Here is a 19,477-nt window from a genome sequence, read left to right on the forward strand (position 1 = left end):
AAACAGTTGATTTAACACCTTTAAGATCCAGTGTTATAAATGGGTTCTACTCTGCTATATATCATCTCTTTGCTTTTTCAAAGTTGACATGGAAAGTTAACTCTGCCACCAAACTTGCCATAATAATAAAGCATCTTTATACAGTGCTGTATACTTGCTGTGCTTCATTCCTCATGCATGATGTTCCCTCTGAAATAGGTAGTAAGTACAAGAGTAACTATCCCCATTTTACCCATGAGAAAAGGGATTCAGAGAGCTATTACGTGGCTTAGTGAAATGCAGGAAAAAATCTCAAACTCAAGTCTTCTGACTGACTACATACATGTCCAGTAACCCTTCTGCTATGCCATGGTGTCTTATTTGTAGTTGAGAGCTGTATTGCTAGAGGTGTGAATCTGGATAATGTAGTATATGTCAGTTTCATGTAAACTACAGAAATCATTTTGTGTACTCTATATTTTAAACACCACTTGAGAAGTTAATTAGGAAGTTGGTTAGATTTTGAGTGTCTTTTGTGCATTTTACTTTTTCCTCAGTTATTTACACTTGTTAAAAATAGTTCAATCAATTGCTTAATCAAGACTTCATTAAAAATGCACATGTATTTTATTTATACCTTTTCAGTAAAGCCATTGGCTTTTTTTTAAATTAGTGCTAAATGCATAATCTTAAGCTCTTATTTTTAATTAAAATATCAGGTTTATATAGGACAATGAAAATTTCTAGCTAGTGTAGTATTTCAGGTTATCAGAGATGAGGAAATTTAGAGATTATAGATACATATATATTTGTGTGTGTGTGTGGTAGGGATCCCATTTATCATTTTTGATACGATACTTACTGTGCAAATCTATATTTAGTAGCTTTTTTCATGTTTATGTGTGTATATCTAATAAAGGAATGATTATATGTATATATAGATTCATACACAAAAGCATGTACGTAGTCTATATGATATATAAATACACATACACAAGCATGCATATGGTAAATGTAAAAATGTATTTTTATTTGTGTTTATGTCTACATGTACATGTATGTATACGCATGAACACATGTTAAGATCCATGTTTATTTTCCTTAAGCATACAAAATTTAATCTGAAACATTGTCACCCACTCTGTCCCCCCCCCCAAAAAAAAGACATTCAAAAAACTTAAGCTATAGTTTTGCTAATCTGTTATAATTTAAATGGGGGAAATTACACAAAATAATTATTTACCAGTTATTAGGAAAATATAGGTAGCAAATAATAAATTTGAACATTTAATTTTATTGGTAGTTGGGACTTTCTGTGATATGCCATTTAAATGGTATTTCTAACAGTTTTAAACCAATACGTGGAATTCGGTCAAGATACTTAGTTCAATTTTTTTTTCTCCATTATACATAGCAGAGGACATGGATTTAAATTATGACTTAACACATTATAGATAATATAAGTGATATACTATATGAGAAGACATTTCTTTATTAACTTGTACAGTTTCTCAAATGTTCAGTAGAAGCAAAATGAAAATTCTTTTTCTTGATTTGCTCATTTATTACTTAACCTCAGGCATGTGCCTATAGTTAAAGATATTTTTCTGTTTGTCATTTTAAATAATGACTCAAGGACCAAAATAAAGCCAGACATCAAAAATTTATACTCATATAGAACTAAATAGAACCAAGGTGTAACTTGCTTTATTTTACTAAATGTATAACTAAGTAATTCTCCATATGACATCCCATAACTAATGCTGACATGCCTTTCCAAAAGAGATGTTTTTTGTTCTTTTTAAAAGGTTGAAAAGGTTTTTGTGGTTTAAATGTTGTTACATATTTTACAGCATTAGGAACTATGGAATATTTTGACAACTGCAACACAGTTCAATGAAGTTGGTAATTTCTTCTTTTAATTATTTTTCATTGAACAGCTGGGGAGTTACATTTCTACATTTTGTATTTATTTTTCTGCTATATTTTAGAAGCAACATTTTGATGAAATGTTTCATGATGGAGGCTTTGTAGGGAAAACAGTTAGATATGACTACAATATGATTATTGCCTAGTTGCCTTTATTTTGTACTTAATAAGTTTGATTAGTGCTCATTTTTGATACAACAGTGTATGACGTTCCTTTCAGCTAGTGATTATTGTATGTGTGCGACTGCACATCCTCATTCTCTTATGGATAAGTTTTAATTGCATGGGAATTCACAGATTACCAGCAAATACCCCAATCCATTGTGGAATGGGAAATCAACCTGGCTTTATGCATTTCACCAAGTAAAATATTGATACATTATCCTGCCTTTTATGATAAAAATGTGACTTTTTTAGGATACAATTTATATAAAGTTAGCTTTTAAATTTAAAATTTAAAGATGTATTGTTTCTGTTGTGGTGCATATCACCAATTAATACGTTTGATTTCAGATCTACAACTTACTGCTTTGTAAACTTCTCTGAGGTAAAATGAAACCATTTGGTTACTTGAAAACAAAGTAAGCTTAGTAAGGTTTTTCTGTTTAAATTTGCAATAACTCAAATGTTAGAATTAGAAAGATGAAACAATACATCTTCCATAAACTGAGCTTGGTTCAATGCCACAGATTTTCATAGCCAGTTTTCTACAGAATGGATTTTGGAATAGAATTGGTAGCCAAAGGTATTGGTGTAGTAAATTATGTTAAGTGTAGACTTCTCTCTACACCAGTAGTTTACATACCTAGAATTTTTTTTAATTTTATAATAATCCTAGTTAGCTTTGAAAAATAACTTGTTTTTCTAACTCTAGCACTGATTAAGGCTAGCTATTGGAAATAATAATTAAAATGTAATTGTTCCTGTGCTAAGGGTAAAACTTTATTTTAAGTCTTTGATACTAATTAAATTTTGACAGCACTAATCCTAGCAAATCTGAACTAGGAGCAAAATGTGCTAATGAGAAAGATAGGAAGAATTTTTTTATGTTTATAATTAGCTTCTGTAAAATAGTGTTGTATTTTTAAAATACTTAAAATAAAGCATTCCCTTCTTCCTCCAAATCCATTCTCAACATACAGGTATTTGATGAAAGAACTTATGTGTAGTAAAAGCAGAGTTTATCTAAATACTAAATTATTTGAATAGTAGTTTCTTAAATTTAAAAGTACTAATGTACCAATTATAGTGGTAGAAATTTTAAAGTGCTGGATTTGTATGTGCTTTATTTATGGTAATTAACATTTTAACACTTTCTTATCTCATTTTTTCTTTGCAGCAAGGAGTTAATAATGCTGAAAAATTTGACTATGTAAGTGAACTGTATGTTTCTTACTTTGTCATCTTCAGTATTTTTCCTACTGATCATTTCATTATATTAAAGCTTTTAAAAAATTTAAAATTTTATTTTATAGGTGATGCAGTTTTTGAATAAGATGGCTGGTAATGAATATGTTGGATTCAGTAATGCCACGTGAGTCTTTCCTGTTAGGTTTGCTCAGTATAGGGGAGTTTTTATGTTGGATGGGAAGGGAAATGTTAGTCTAAATTATTATATTTTTAAATGTACTTTTATGTAGTTATATTCAGAATTTGGAACTAGACTAATGTGTTATCATCACAGAAGCACTTGAAAATCTTTCCTTCCATAGTTTGGCTAATCTATTGACTTCCCTTGAAGTATTCCTATTTTTAGGAAACATTTAAATTATAAAGCTGGCAAAGGTAAACTCCAGGATGAATGCTGCTTGTCGCAGATTTCATATTGATCATGATTATTGTGTGCTTTTATCCAACAGATTGGAATCCTTTGTTTCCATATGGTTTCTTACACAAGTGGTTTAAATCAGAAAGCACTAGTAGAGCCGGTCTTTACTTTGTTGTAATCACTGTGATTGTTCTCCTGGCTTTGCTTACTTCACTGCCATCCTGCAGGTCTTTTTTACTTTTCTGTATTTGCTCGTGTTCATTATTTCTTACAGCACAGTAATGTTCCATTCCATTTGTTTAGCTATTCCCCCAATTTAAGTAATATAGACTGAGTACATTTAAGTACCATATAATCGTGCATCCACTTTTTCCAAGTCTTTGCTACCACAGAAGTGCTGCTGTGTTTTGGTGTATATTGAGGCATTCTTCTTGGCAGTGATCTCCCTGGGATTATATGCCTTGGAGTACAGTGTCTGGCTCCAAAGTTCTGGGCATTTTAGCCACTTATTTGCACAATTCCAAATTGTTTTCCCAGCTGGTTGTATCAGTTCACAGCTGTACTAACCATAAATTTATTAGGTTATTACTGTCTTTCCACAGTCTCTCCAACATTGAGTATTCTATCTTTTGTTATCTTTACCATTTTGCTGGATATGAAGTGATACCTCAGGGTTGTATTCATTTGCATTTCTCTTACTGATTTGGATCATTTTCTCATGGTTTTTAATAGTTTAAAATTATTCTTGATGCCTGTTTGTTCCTATCTTTTGAATACTTATTTATTGGGGAATATCTTTTTTGTCTTATTTCTGTTAGACTAACTGTCTTAACAGTTCCCTTATCCTTTTATTCCTAAAGTAATAGTTCCTTTTAAGGTTTTCTATATTTATGTTGTTCTAACTCTGGAGGAACACTCAATGGGGAAAATTGGCAAACAAGGAAAGTTTCTTCTCAAATGTCATCATTAAAAGTTGTTTCCTAATGTTATTAGGAAGTCAGGAGTAGGTGAATTTTGGAACTCTGCAACAGTTTTCAGCTAGTACAGTGGTTAGAACTCATGGCCTGGAGTCAGGAAGTCTTGAATGCAAAATCTGATTCAGACACTTAATTATCTGGGTAACCCAGGCCAAGTTACTTATGCTCTCTTTGCCTGTTTCCTCATCTGTAAAATGGGAATAATAGCACCTCTCAGGGTTTTTGTATGGAAAAAAAAAATTTGTAAATGCAAAAATTTATGTTCTGTGTAAATAATATATTAATATATACCAACTTATAAATACTAACTGCTGCTGCTGTTGCAGCTCCTACCACCCTTACTCCTATTACTGTAATTATCATTATCATAGTCATACCTAAACCCCTCTGATTCATGAGTCTAGTGCAACCTTTAGGTCTTCTTCTTGTCCACAAGTAAGATAGAATCTTTTCTTTCTTCATTTATTGACTAATTCAGTATATATTTATTGATCTTATATAATGTACAAGGCCTTCTTCACCTCTTTTTTCATTCTGACCTTGTAGGGAAAGACTACACAACAGTTTTGAGGGAAAAAGAAAACTGTGCTGTGTGTGCAGGATAGATTGTGTTTAAACATCTCACTTAAATCAGAGATCTTTGTCAGTTCATATTCTAGCTATCTACTTTTAACATATTGAGCTTTGACAGTAACCTGACTTTGTCATTCTCTCTTTACCACACCCTTCACTCATCCGGGTTTAGGAATCTGTATGGCTTCGTTTGGAATTGGTTTCTTTGAATCCTCTCTGTTTTGTGAGGCTGTTTTCCCTTTTCTGGCTTCCTGACGTGATAGTGAGTGACTGTAATCCCATACATCAAAGTAGGTGGATGTAGTGGGAATTCTGATCTGTAGTGTTACACAAAGCTCAGTGTCAGTATGTATGGTAAGCCCTCAGGAGTGGGAGGTGATCAAGCTGAGTAAGAAAGGGGTAAACTACTCCAGTCTGGAAATGGGACAGATTAGAGCTCCCATGCCAATGAGTATTAGGATGTCTCCTGAGAATGGCCTTTGTATTTCCAGTTTGGGAGAGATAGGGATGTCCAGTGCTAAAAAACAAACAAAAGAACCCCATTGTTCTCTTCTCATCCTGGCATCCTCTCATCCTTTTGACCTTCAGCTCTTCTTCCCTGCCAGTCCATAACTTTGGAGCCACAAAATACTGTTGAAAGAAGTTAGAAAACTGCTTTACTGAGTCCACTACACATTCATACTTAAAGTAGGCCTTTACTGCTGTCCTTAGATTCTTATCTTAGGGACTCCCTATCATATTCTTCCACACTAGCCATTCCATGATTATATCGGTCCTTTAATTTAGGATTTTATTAGTAACAGTAGTCTGTTCCTCAAATAATGCATACTTTTGTTATACTAGATTTTTGATTCACAGAATATCTTAAGATATGTTTAAAAATTAATCTGGCAGGTGTGTATATATGTTAGATTTGAGCTAAAAGATCAGTGGAAACTGGCTATCAAAGTTGTTTGAAATAATGAATGTTTAGTTGGACTAGGATAATTGTAAAAATAGAAAGAAAGAGGTGAATTTCAGTGCTGCAGAATTTGGATCATTGTAAGCCATGACTGTCAGACATTTCAAAATTAGAATTCAGGAAGCTGTAATTTTTCCTTTTTTTTTTTTTAGCAGCCTTTGAGTCTCCTTTGCAGTGACTTCCATGTGTGTTGACAATGTACGGTGGTAGTTAAAATTTTTTCTGCTTCTTTTAAAAATTAAAATTGGCAATGGTAGTACATTCAGAAATAGCAATTCTTTGGGGGTTTTTCTAAGTTTATAAAGCATTTGAGTTATAGTTTATATGCAGTTTCCTTATATCGAGCTTTTTAGTCTAAAGGAAAAAAAGACAGAAGTTGTAGTTTTTCTAGGTCTTGGAAATAGACATCAGATTATGTCCACATGTGGATTTATATGAGAGTAAAGCGGAGTAAATGGAATGTTGCTAAGCAGAAGAACTAGCTCTGTGAAAATACAGTGAAAGCAGCTCTGTGAATGTTGAAGGAAACAATTTTATCTCTATCTTCAAATGCTAGATCTTGTAGATATGACTTGATATTTTTGAAACGTGTAGTGACAGATGGAATTGTGAGTCTTCATGTGCCTCAGAACCGGAACTGAAGTTCTGATGGCATATGTAGTGTAAACATTTAATCTAGTGACTTAGTTAATAACTAACCTGATTTTTCTTAATAGCTGATGGCTTCTATTCTACTTATTATCAGAACTGCGTTATGAAAATTTCCTTCTAACTAAAGAAATGTTGACTTTATCCTAGAAGGAGATTGTCCTGTTTTCTGGAGATTTCTCATTTTCATAATTAGTGTTGTAGTTTATTTTCTATGCTTACTGAAAACAAACAGAATAAATGGTAGAACAAAATGCCTTTGGTTCAGACACTTAGATGTTGGAATGGATGAATTGTAATAGAAAAACAAAACACTTATTATTTGCCAAGAGCTTTAGTGAGCCTCCCGTAGACACAAAAATGTAAGTGCAAGGTAGTTTTTAATTTTTGAGGAGCTTGATCATAATTAGTGGACACAATACATACAGAATGGTTTAGATTCAGAGCAGATATAAAGGCCCAATGGTCTTAAGCCTGGAATTTCTTATGGAGAAATAGCATGTGGTAAGGACATCTAATCATCCACCATCTTACTGGAAGTACTGCAACTGCTTGCCACATTGTCAGTGGTCATGTCTCTGATCCATATTATTACAAAGGAGATAATGATCCTTGAGGATCAGAATGGAGCAGGGCTCAGGGTCAGCATCTAGCCAGTAGCAACTATCATTGGTGGGAACTGGACCATGGGGTTAATGGAGGGGAAGAAGAAGATTCATCTTTTGCCTGTGGGCGTTATGGATGAGCTGGCGTGGGGGCACAGTAAACCCTTCCCTACCACAATACTTGCTAAGTCTAGAATGGATAACTCACTTAAGCTCACATAGCCTCTTGAAAGAGCCTGTATTTGAACCACCACATTTCTTAACTTTTTAATTTCCTTCTAGACTGAAAGATCTAGTCATATTTTATAGAAATGTTTTATGTAACGTATTCTAAGAACAGTTTTGTTATAGTCTTGTTTTCTTACATGAAAAAATTTATTATTATTCAGAAAGTGGCCTTTTGAAGAATTCTCTGTTTGTGATTCAGTATAGTTTATGTTAACTGTAGTGAATTGCTGTGTGGGCACAGTAGAAAAATTCTGGAAATTCATTTTTAGTGATAGAGCATTCTGTGAAATGTTTGATTGTAATTGTGGAGATTTTGTTTATATATAATTTAGCTTTTAGAATGCTACAGTTTTTACAGAATTCCTATGCTTTATTCTCCAAACTGAATCTGTTTTGTTTCACAGGTTTCAATCTGAACGAGAAAGTGGAGATCGGAATTTTGCAATAGGATATTACTTAAAGGAGAAAAAGGTTTATTAATATTTGGTTTTTATTACAAATTATGCTTTTATGTTCCTTCTTTGTCTCAGTATAGATTATTCTGTTAACCAGTGATGAATGATTATACTAACCCAACTCTTAACATTTTAAAGTGTGTAACATATTTAACATTGCAAATGGATTTTTAAAATTTTATGTCGTTTAAAAAAAGACATGTGGAGTATCCCATTCTTAACACTTCATTCGTGATTAGTGTTCTTTCCTAATTTCTTTTAAATTATCCCCACTTCTCATCACTGTAATATGTGTATAGTATCTTTGTACTATAAAGTTTTGTGAATTAAATGGTAATACTTTTTCAATTGTGGAAAATAACTTTAAAAGTTTCCATCATCCTGTTAAAGCAGCATCTGAAAATGGATATAGAATGCTGTGACTTAAATATTATGTAGACTTACTTTGAGCTTTAAAAAAAAATTCCTTCATGTCCACAAATTCATGATGGGTTCTCTTCTTTTTCTAGTGTTTTCCAGAAGGCACAGACATGGTTGGTATATTAGACTTCTACTTCCAGGTGATTTGTTATGATTTCACTATACAAAATATTTCATTGCACCATAGGTCGTAGAATGTTTTTGTTTCTGAAAAGTTATCTAGGAAGCTGTCTATACACAAATTACCCATTAACTTTCATTACAAAAGTGAAAAGATTGTCTCTAATAAATACTTTTAGTAAGTACTTTGTGTTTTTAAATAAACATTTTTCTCCAAAGCCAAAAAGGTTTACAGCCTTTTATTACACTTTAAAATTGAATAAGCATTTAAAAATTATGAAACTAAAGAAAAGTAATTTTTCTGTTAAATCATTGGTACTTTGACCCATAATTTCATTAGTATAGGGATTCCAACACAGATATCAGCAGCTCCAGATTTCATGTTGCATAGGCCAAAATAGTAATAGCCAGAAGGCTGGTCTTATTACAGACTTCTTTCCATGACAGTAAAGCATTGGACTTTCATGGAAAAGGCTGAGCATTTAATATTAAGTATCAGTATACTTTACCAAAACTAGGTACTCCAGAGTTTAAACTGAAGCTGAGTGTGAAGCCACATGTATGGGGAGGCTGAGGCTGGAGGATTGTTTTGAGCTTAGGAATTGTGGGCTAGCTACAGTGGAGCTAAAGTCTTGAGTGAGCATCCACACTAAACCTACACCATTAGGGTGCCTGCCAGGGAATGAGGAAGAAGCTACCAGGGTGTCTACAGAGGGGCAATCTGGTCCAGGTTAGAAGCAGAGCAAGTGAGAAATTACATTAGGGTGGTGCATCAGACTACAGCACTATACTTGGGACTGAAAGTTTACTAGTTCAGTGAGCTCGGGTAAATCACTTAATTCTTCAGCTTCCTAATAGCTCTTACATCTCAGGGTTATTGTGAGGATGAAATGAGTTAGCATATATAAAGCACTGACAAAGCTTGAGATGTGCTGTGTAAATGCTAGTAGTTGTTTTTTCTATTGTTATTTTCATTATTATTATACACAAATCAGCAGAGGAATCAGGTGTGTGAATGCTCTTCTCCCACAAAAACAAGTAAATGAAGAGTACCTGATTTGTGAAACTGTTTACTATTGGGAAAAGGCTAGTTATTTTTGAAAGGCTCCTGCCTAGCTATTTATGAGGATATTCTTTTGGTTCTGGAATTATGAGGTCATAGCTTTAGAGCTTGAAAAGGCTATTGGAGAACTGGGAGGGGACTTTTTGAATTTTTGTTAGAAGATTGCCCTGCTTCCACTTGCTATTTAAATAACCATTTTTATAATTATTTTTTTGAACTTAGGCAGTGAATTTCCCTTCCTCTTCTAGGATATGGGGTACTCACTCTAACATAACCTGATGTTTTGGTGGACTCAGTGTAGATGCATCTAGATGTTTAACTTTACACAATAGTCTTGCCTTCCCAGCCTCATAAGTATGAGATAGTCATTTTCCAGTGTTTCTTGCATCTGTGTAGTATTTTTATTTCTGAAATCCCTTTATTTAACCTCTTAGCTTCTCTTTATAAAGTAAGTGAAGTTAGATAACCTTGATAGATGTTGGAAGATGATAAAATTACAACTAAAATAGTCTTACATGGCTGGAAACCCAAGGTTGACACATTTGTTTTCTCTTGAGAGAATACCTTTTCCTAAGACTGTTGCTGCTGTCTGATGTGCATGCCTATGTTCATTGTTTTATTTTTTAAAATACTGACTAAATTATATGTCATCTAGTTAATATTCAGTAAAACCTGATTAAGGAGAAACTGCTTAACCAGGATCCTCATCAGTAGCATTACCCACTGTACCTTCCTCGTTTCCTCTTCTCATACTTGACCATAAGAATTTTTGCTAGGCTTTAGGAAAGCATAACCATCTTTCTATTGATTTTAGTCTGAATTTTTAATTGTTTAATTTAACTGTGCTGGCCGGGCACATGGTCAAGTAAATAAAGTTCTTTATAGAGCCTGAAAATTACTTGACGTTCTTTGTAAAATGAAAACTAACAAGATGAATGATTTTCAAATTGGGATGCTAATAAATAACTGACATTTATATGTTGCAGAATTTGTGTATATTTCATCTTTTAAGCCTCACAGGAGTCCTGTAAAAGAGATATTGTTGCCATTTAACGGGTGTATAAATTGAGGCTGTCACAATACTATATACCTGTAGTATAGAGTACCTTTTACTTATTGTAAAGGAGCTAGGGTTATAGGTTATCATGAATCACTGACGGTTAGCATAAATCTTCCCTATCTTGAGAATAGGGAATCAGCCAGAAAAATATTAAATGCTACACAGTGTGTGGCGGAGGAGTTGCCACAAATAAGTGACAAATAGAAACTGATATTTTTGCTTTAGTAGTAGTAGTACACTAGTAGTAGACTGGTCTGTTTAACATCATTTCTGAAGATTTTTTTGTTTCCAGTGCTGTAGATTTTGTTAAAATACAAGGGGAATTTACTGAGGAAAAATCAAATAGAGATGGAAGGGATTTTAATTGTAAATTATTCCAATTTTCTGTTGTTTAGCAGAGGGCCAGAGAGGTTATGCCTTGTGCAAAGGTCACACAGTCACAGCTGCCTACATACTGTAGTGTGCTTTCCCAAAATATTTGAGGTTGTTCAAATACAGGAAATATTTGCTTTCTGAAGACCCTTTTGTGAATTCTCTTTAACTTTAAATATTTTTGTCATTTAAAAGAAATGTTTCAAAATGTGCTTGCATTTTTTTTAATCCTAATTCCCAAGTAAATTCCACTGTGAAAACTGGGTTTAAATACAAAAAGTTTTAGTTAGTTCATCATCTTTTTTCTTACGAAAAATTTTGATAAGATGTAATATTCTTGTTTAGGCACATCTTGGTATCCAATCCACACAGCAAGTTTCTCCTACTGTGTTCCTTCTCTTTCCTTGATCCCACATACTATCTAACTACATTCACTCTCTTCTCTACAACTTGAATATTTTCCCCCTGAAATATAGGGGTTTAATTAATAAATCAGTGAACATTTTATCAGGTGTATATTCTGTACCAGGTATTGTGCTAGGCATTGGAGATACAAAGACAGGGAAGTTTGGAAGAGCTGTGGGTCTGTGGAAGAAAGTAATGAGTTTCACTGTGGGTATGTGATTTTTAGATCCCTTTGGGACATCTAGTCTGAAATTTCCAATAGTTAATTGGACATTTTTCTTATAAATTTTGAGATATTTGGATGTTTCCACATTTCTGTCATCTGAGTAACTCTGTGCTTTATTCCAGTTAAAAACCACTCCTTCCTTAGATAGTATGTGCCTGATGTACTGAGCTGGTATTAGTTTATCAGTAACTTGTACTGGAATAACTGCAATATCCTTCTGAGACAGACATCTAGTGCTACCTGTGACTTTTCTGTAATTCCTTTAATGAACTGCATAGACCTTGGCAGAGAACCCAGGGCCCAAAGTATACATCTGAGTGTCATCTGTGTAGGGATAATAATTAAATCCATGAGGATTTCAATTTAATTCAATTTAATTTCAATGATTAAGTCACTGAAAATGTAGACAGAGAAAAGGAGAACATCCAGGACAGAGCCTTTGAGTATGCCCGTAGTTAAAGTGTGCCTCTGTATGATGAAGGTGAGAGAGGTAGAAGAACTGAGGAGTACAGGTGGAGAGGATTAAGTGCTTCTTGTTACGTGTAAGTTTCAGAGGTGTGCCAAGTGTTTGTCTCAGTTAAGGAGCAGTCCTAGTATGTGAAACCCGTAGGAATCAAACAGACATTTTCTTTATCTAATTTAACTCTCTTAGTTCTGATGGATCGCCTTAAAATATGGCATGCTGTATTTTCTTATTGTTGAAATAAAAATGTACCCTTTACGTTGGGTGTTCTTGTTTAAGCAATATAAAGTGATTATTGGTTCTTGAACAAAGGAGTGAAAAATTTATTAAATGTTAACTGTGTCAAGATTGGAGTATACGTATACAAACTTGTGGAGAGAATCTTTGCTTTCAAGAACCTGGATTCTAATGAGGGATCAACATATTGGGAATGAGTAACCAGGGAGGCATATTTTAGTTTGGAAAGTTATAGGAATGGTGAGTAAAGCCATAGAGGAGTTGATTGATAAACTCTTTCCCATAGTTTTGGGACCATAATCAAATCTAGGAAGTGGAGGCAGGAATGACTGTGTGTCCAGTAGCAGTGTAATTGGTAAGAGGGCAACAGGGCAAGAGGGCAAGTCAGGGCTGCTTGGATATAATGGGGCCCCATGAGGCACTCAGCAATCAGGCAAATACGGCTTGGAGTAACTTGTATGAGAGGGATGGTGAGGAAAGGAATGGGAAAGAAATCTGTAATTTTATTGATTCAGGGAACCTGCAGGTGAGGAAACTCCTCCTACCAATGAAGGGACCAATATGCCTTGAACCAGGTTTTCCACTATACCATGCAGCCTCACTTAATGTGGCTCATTTATATTGTCAGTTTGGGGACTGGGTTCTAACGCTAAGTCTGCTGCTAGAGTGACAAGCCATTTATTTGTCAGAGTTTTTTTAATAAAGTGAGATCTATTTAATGTTATCCTACAGATTCCTCACCCTGTATAATAGAACCATTTTAACCCCCAGGAAGAGAGTTGTCATATGTCCATAGCATAAGAATTCAGATAGCCTGACCTAGGAGTAAATTTTAAATTTGTCTTGCAGGAAACTAGAATTTGCATTTTCAGAATTCTTTTTTCTTCTTTTAGTTGTGTTCCATTGAAGTGACTTGTGAATCAGCCAGTGTGATGGCTTCCACGTTAGCTAATGGTGGTTTCTGCCCAATTACTGGTGAAAGAGTACTAAGCCCTGAAGCAGTTCGAAATACACTAAGTTTGATGCATTCTTGTGGCATGTATGACTTCTCAGGTCAATTTGCTTTCCATGTAAGTAATTATTACATGCTAATTTTCTCTAGCAAGAAACTAGTCTCGGCTGGTTTTAAGAAATAAGTTCTGAAAACGCTTGTACTTTGCATTTACACTGTATAATGACTTTTGAGAGACTTATCAAGGTTAATTTATTACAGAATTGGTAGGTAACACAGCTGAACATTATCTTTACTGCTCTTAAAAACTCTAGGAGTAGTTTATGGAAATACCTCATGTCCATTTGTATTTTCAAGGTCAGAAATATACTTATAGCTGTTAATGTTTAGCACTGGGGTGATTCATGCTTCAAGAATTCTTAAAGTTTAAAAATATCCAGTAATTGGTAAACTCTTAGCATACATGTTTTTAAAGGTAGATCTGTGTAAACCTGTTATTAATTAGGCTTGGAAAGGTAAAAAGACTAAAAGCGTGAAATCTCTTTCCCTGTTAGCCTGATAAGAACATTTTTCTGCTTTTTTACACATTTTCCACTTATAAGTATTGAAGAGTGTGTGATTTCTTAAAGAAAAAAATTCTTTATGTTTCCAGCCTTATTTGTGTAGAGGGTAGGGTCTGGAGGAGTCTTTGTCTTACCTTTTTTCCCCTCGTCATATTTTACTCGGTAACCATTTAATTGTTTCACTATCCAAAACACTAAGATGAATTTGAATAGAACATTCCCACTTTTTCATATTTTTTTTTGTATCCTGTATCGCCCCAGGTAATCTTTTAAGAAGTTAATGCATTTAAGGATTCCATCATCCTACATTTCTGAGTTATAGGTTATAGGTGCCATGGTGGTATAATGGATGGAGTGCTAGACTTAGAGACAGGAAGATATGAATTCTATTTCTGACAGAAGTTTAATAGTTTTGCAAACCTTTAAGTGCTATATAAATGTTAGCTTTTTTATGACATTTTTCTTTAATGTTTTGCAGGTTGGTCTTCCTGCAAAATCTGGAGTTGCTGGGGGCATTCTTTTAGTTGTTCCTAATGTTATGGGAATGATGTGCTGGTCTCCTCCATTGGATAAGATGGGCAATAGTGTTAAGGGAATTCACTTCTGTCATGTAAGCAAATTTTCTTAAAAAAGAATAGTAACCACAGCCAAGACATAATATTAGGTCAATTTAGTTGTTAGAAACTAATACTTTTTTTACCTGTGTCTAACTGACGGTTGATATCCAAGATAAATAGGAAGATAAAAACAGAGCATATAGCTACCATTGGTGAGTTCCACTGCCCTGCATGAGTTTGAGTCACGAGGACAGACCACATGAGCCCTTGTTGTAGAATAGGAGAGGTACACCACAGACTTGGAGGAGGGAACAGAGAAAGATCAATGGAGTCCGCAAGCTAGAGATGACTGAACTTGATTTTGATTTCCGGCCAAAAACAATCTAGAACCTTAAAGGGCAAATCTTTATATTAGTGAATATCTAGAAGAGGAAGCAGTGGTTACAAAAAAGCGATGTGACTTAAGTAAAAAAAAAAAAAAATTCCTCTTTTGACAGAGTTACTAAACTGATAGAACCAGGGAAGTGCTGTAGATAGAACTTATGTAGGTTTTATTCCAAGCATTTGGCAAAGCCTGATGTTACTTTGTGGGGAAAATGGAGGGATGTAGGCAGGTTTTATTAACCTTTTTCTGTCATAACCCCTTTGGCAGTCTGTTGACATCTATGGACCCTTGCTCAGGATAAAGGTTTTTAAATGCCTAGAATAAAATGCATAAGATTGCAAAGGAAATCAATTATATTGAGATAAAATATCCACATTTTGAAAAAAAACAAACAAGTTTATGGATCCCAGATTAGTATAATACTATAGTTAGTATAATGTAATTAAGTGGCTTTAGAACTGGTTGAATGGCCCGATACAGAACAATAATCATTACTAGTAGTGTAACATTAACTTGGAAAGATGTTTCCAATGTAGTATCCCAGGGAACTCTGCTTGCTATTATGATATTTGAACATTTTGATAGGTGACTTCAATTCAGGGTGGTAAGACGGCACATTTTTCAAGTGTGCAGATGACACAAATCTAGGTGGAATAGCTAACGCGATGGATGAGTTAGGATTCAAAAAACTCTAGGCAGGCTAGAGCTTTGAAGTGAATGCATAATGAAATTTAATAAAACGAAATTTCAAATTTTATATTTAGTATTAATAAAAACAACTTACCACATATAAGACAAGTGAGGCATAGCTATGCAGAAGTCTGAAAAAGATACAGGGGTTAGTGTACTTAAAATGCAGTGTGAGTCCACAGTGTGATCATAAAGCAGCCAAGAAAACTAAAGCAATAGTCTGAATTAAGACACGCCTAGTGTCAGTGACTAGGGCAGCATTGACTTCTACTCTATTCTGCACTGGTCAAAGCCTCCTTTTCTAGAGAATTGCGTTGATTTTGAGAAACCACATTTTAGGAAGGACATCAGTTAGTTAAGGTTGAAAGTATATAGAATACTCAGTATGATGGAGGAAAATCTCAAATTCATGGCATAAGAGACTCAGTTGTAGGAATTAGGGTCTTAGGCCCTGGAAGAAGCAACTGTTCTCCAGGTGTTTGAAGATCCATTACATGGAATAGGTTGCAGATGATTGGTCTCAAAGGGCATAACTAGAAATAATGGATGGAAATTATTCTTCAGTGGTTTTTCAGTCATATCTAATTCTTCAGGATCCTATTTGGGGGTTTTCTTGGCAAAAATACTGGAGTGATTTGCCATTTCCTTCTCTAGCTTATTTTACAGATGAGGAAACTGAGGCAAAAAGGGTTAAGTGTCTGAGTTTGGATTTGATCTCAGGTCCTGCTGATATCACTTGTGCTACAATAGCTGCCCTTGGGTATAGAAGTTACAAAGAGTTAAATTCAGATTTGATGAAAAGATAGGTAGAAGTGACTGAATTTTCTAAAAATGCATTTTGTATTGGGAATATTCATTCATGATGAATTATTAACAATTAGCTAATTTCTTACAGCATCTCTTTAATTTACAGGAACTGGTTTCTTTGTGCAATTTCCATAACTATGATAATTTGAGGCACTTTGCAAAAAAACTTGATCCTCGAAGAGAAGGTGGTGATCAGAGGGTAAGCTAAAACTTTATTTTATACTATACTGTAGGCTGTTTTATAATAAAGGAATAAGAGGTGTACTGTTCATTGGTATATCAGTATTTAATAAAGTTTTTTAGTTTAGGTTTTTATTAACTGTGAATGAGTCTAAATTAGAATGATTTGTGGAAATTATCTTGAATTCACATATATACACAGTGAGTGTTTTCCTTGTGTTTTTAAAAACTAGAGTAATTTATTAATAAGTTTTCTGTCTTCTGCACTACTTACTGAATAAGAGATTTGGGATTAATTCTTTATAGAGATATAGGTAGACATTGGTAGTGCTGCAAACAAATATGCCTTGTTTTCAGTGTTTGTTAGTTTAAAAAGCAAACTATGCTTTGAAGGAACCTTTTGTCTGACTAGAATGTTGGTGGATATGTCAGAAAAGAAGGGAGCTGTAGAGTTAGTGGTAGAAGTTACCAGGTTGAGAAAAAAAGGTCATGGTAAGTTAAATATTTTTCATTTTAAAAAAGTTTATTTACGTGTGCATTTTCAACTAGTAATACCCTCAGTTGAAAGTTGTGTTTCTAATTGTATCAGTGGGTTAGGTTTCAAGTATTGCAGTGTTTGTTCATTATCCCCTAGTTTTTGAGACAAGCTTCAATGAGAGGCAAATTCAGCATTATTGCACCTATAAAAATATTGGCTTGGTCAGGGAATCCGTATTGGGAGTTTTCTTTCAGCTCTTTTGCCTTTTGTGTAAAATGGGTATAGTAATTCTTAGCTCATGGAAATTTGAAGCTTTATATAATTAGGAAAAGATCTGATAAATGCTATATGGTACCCTTGCTATTCTCCCTTGAAATAATAACAGTGATAATAGCTAACAGAGTGCTTTAAGGTTTGCAAAGCACTTTATACAAATTATATTATTTGTTACTCTCTTTTGAATAGTTTTACAAAGTACATAAAAATAATGCAACACAGGATAGAATCTTCCATGAGAGGTATTACATGAAATAAAATATCATGTGGTGGTGGTGGTGGTGGTGGTGGCGGGTGAATGCTAATGGATTCTAATAACATTCATTGAAAAATACCATTTTGTAGCTTGGACCTTTCTTCACTCAAGTGCACTAATAAAATTATGTATGTTGCTTGAACAACTAGCATTCCTTTGGACCCTTGGATTATGAAAGTCTCCAACAAGAACTTGCTCTAAAAGATACAGTATGGAAAAAAGTGTCACCTGAGGCAAATGAGGACATCTCCACAACTGTAGTATATAGAATGGAAAGTCTGGGAGAGAAAAGCTAAAGGAAATGGGATTTAGTGTCAGAATTTTCTTTATTGAAGTTCATGAAATGTCTTTTGTTTTATGCATATTTTCAGTATTTATTATTATTATTATTTTGTTTCTAAACTTTTGGGGCAATCCATGGACTTTTATCCCCTTCTAATTCTTATGTAAAACTATCAAAAATCAAAAACTGTTCTTGGTCTTTTGATGGCTGAAAAATAAGCATCAAAGAAAATTTATTTTGAAGAAAACTATAAAAAAGGAACACATCCTTTATTTTAAAATTTTGTAAAATAATTTTGTAACAATTAGTTGTATATATTCGTAAGATACATTTTCACATCGGAAAAATAGAGGCTCTTGATTTCAAATCTCTATTATAATTAAACCTTTATTTTTCAGTTCTTTAAACTGACTGAAAAGTATCTATAAGATCATTTTCTAAGCCAAATCCAAAGAGCAACATAACCAATTTTCAGTTTTATTTTATTTAATGTTAATCATTGATACCATATCAGAATTGTTCTAAAACACAAAGTGACTTCAGATTAAGCTCAGAAATATTTTTGTAGCACTTTTTGATACTTTTTTTTTATTATTTTAGCAGTTTTTATTTTTATTTTTATTATCTTAGCAGTTTTTTTGAGGTCTGGTAGTGAATATATATAGTGCCTAGTTATTCTTTGCAACCTCAGTGTTGTAGTAAAATGAAGTTTCAGTGGGTAGGGAGTAATTTGTATTACTCCTAAACATTCCACCCAGAATAACTTCAGATATAAAATTCTAAAATTGCTAGTAAACTAGAAGGAAGAAAAGCATTTCTAAGAGAAATTATCTCTGATTATTAGCAGTTTTATTTTCATTTTCCAACTTACATTTTTCTAGGTGATAATTAAGCCAAAAGGATGTCTTTTTTCTTCAACTTTTCATGAAGGGTTTTTCTCTCCACAATAAAGTAGGAACACATCTATTAGCTTCCAAGAATATTTTCTTTTCACTGTTTAAGTGTAGTGACATAGGAATGGACTAAAGAACTTTTTGGAATTTAGTAGTACATCAAGACATTTAATTTTGTATTCTAATACCTTGAGGTTAGATTTCTAGTAACTTAAAATGTGTGTTGAGAATAACATGTCCAGTTTATTTGTATTATGAAAAAAACTGGTAACTATGATAAACATACTTAACTCTTTTGACAAATGACATTTTGAAATTACACAGGACCTGTTCACAATTATTCCCTCAGTTTACCTGCTTGCTTTACTGAAAGTTCGTCATAGGCCATTTCCTTATTCTTGTTTAAAGCTGTAATCATTTATCTTGAGGGAGAGAGCATGCAAACTTTGTCATTGTAGGTTGTACACATCAGAGGAAAGATTACTAAAGGATACTCAGACATAAAAGAAAGGTTGTTCAGAACACTGTAGGTGGGTCTTTTGACTGTGTGCCTAACCAAAATGTAGAGATTTTAGGTTAAGGACAAGGCAGTGTCCTGGAAGCCAAAAAAACTTGGATTCAAGGACTTTCTCAGACACTTACTGGCTTTGTGACCCTGAGCAGTTCAC

The 19,477-nt window shown here is 33.8% G+C and overlaps 1 protein-coding gene across 4 annotated transcripts in view; it reads left to right on the forward strand.

Moving 5' to 3' along the window:
• GLS (glutaminase) overlaps positions 1-19,477 on the forward strand; it is an 80,255-nt gene that overhangs the window by 35,367 nt on the left and 25,411 nt on the right. For 2 of the 4 annotated variants that reach the window (XM_072612693.1, XM_072612694.1), the window contains exons 8-14: positions 3,248-3,280; positions 3,384-3,442; positions 8,073-8,139; positions 8,633-8,683; positions 13,383-13,559; positions 14,483-14,614; positions 16,550-16,642. In XM_072612693.1, coding sequence (XP_072468794.1) covers positions 3,248-3,280; positions 3,384-3,442; positions 8,073-8,139; positions 8,633-8,683; positions 13,383-13,559; positions 14,483-14,614; positions 16,550-16,642 — 612 coding nt within the window. Of the gene's footprint in view, positions 1-3,247; positions 3,281-3,383; positions 3,443-8,072; positions 8,140-8,632; positions 8,684-13,382; positions 13,560-14,482; positions 14,615-16,549; positions 16,643-17,722; positions 18,207-19,477 lie in introns of those variants that run through there. The other 2 variants (XM_072612695.1, XM_072612696.1) reach the window with 2 other exon arrangements.

The sequence above is a fragment of the Notamacropus eugenii genome, chromosome 5, assembly GCF_028372415.1.
Source record: "Notamacropus eugenii isolate mMacEug1 chromosome 5, mMacEug1.pri_v2, whole genome shotgun sequence".
Taxonomy (NCBI): Eukaryota; Metazoa; Chordata; class Mammalia; order Diprotodontia; family Macropodidae; genus Notamacropus; species Notamacropus eugenii.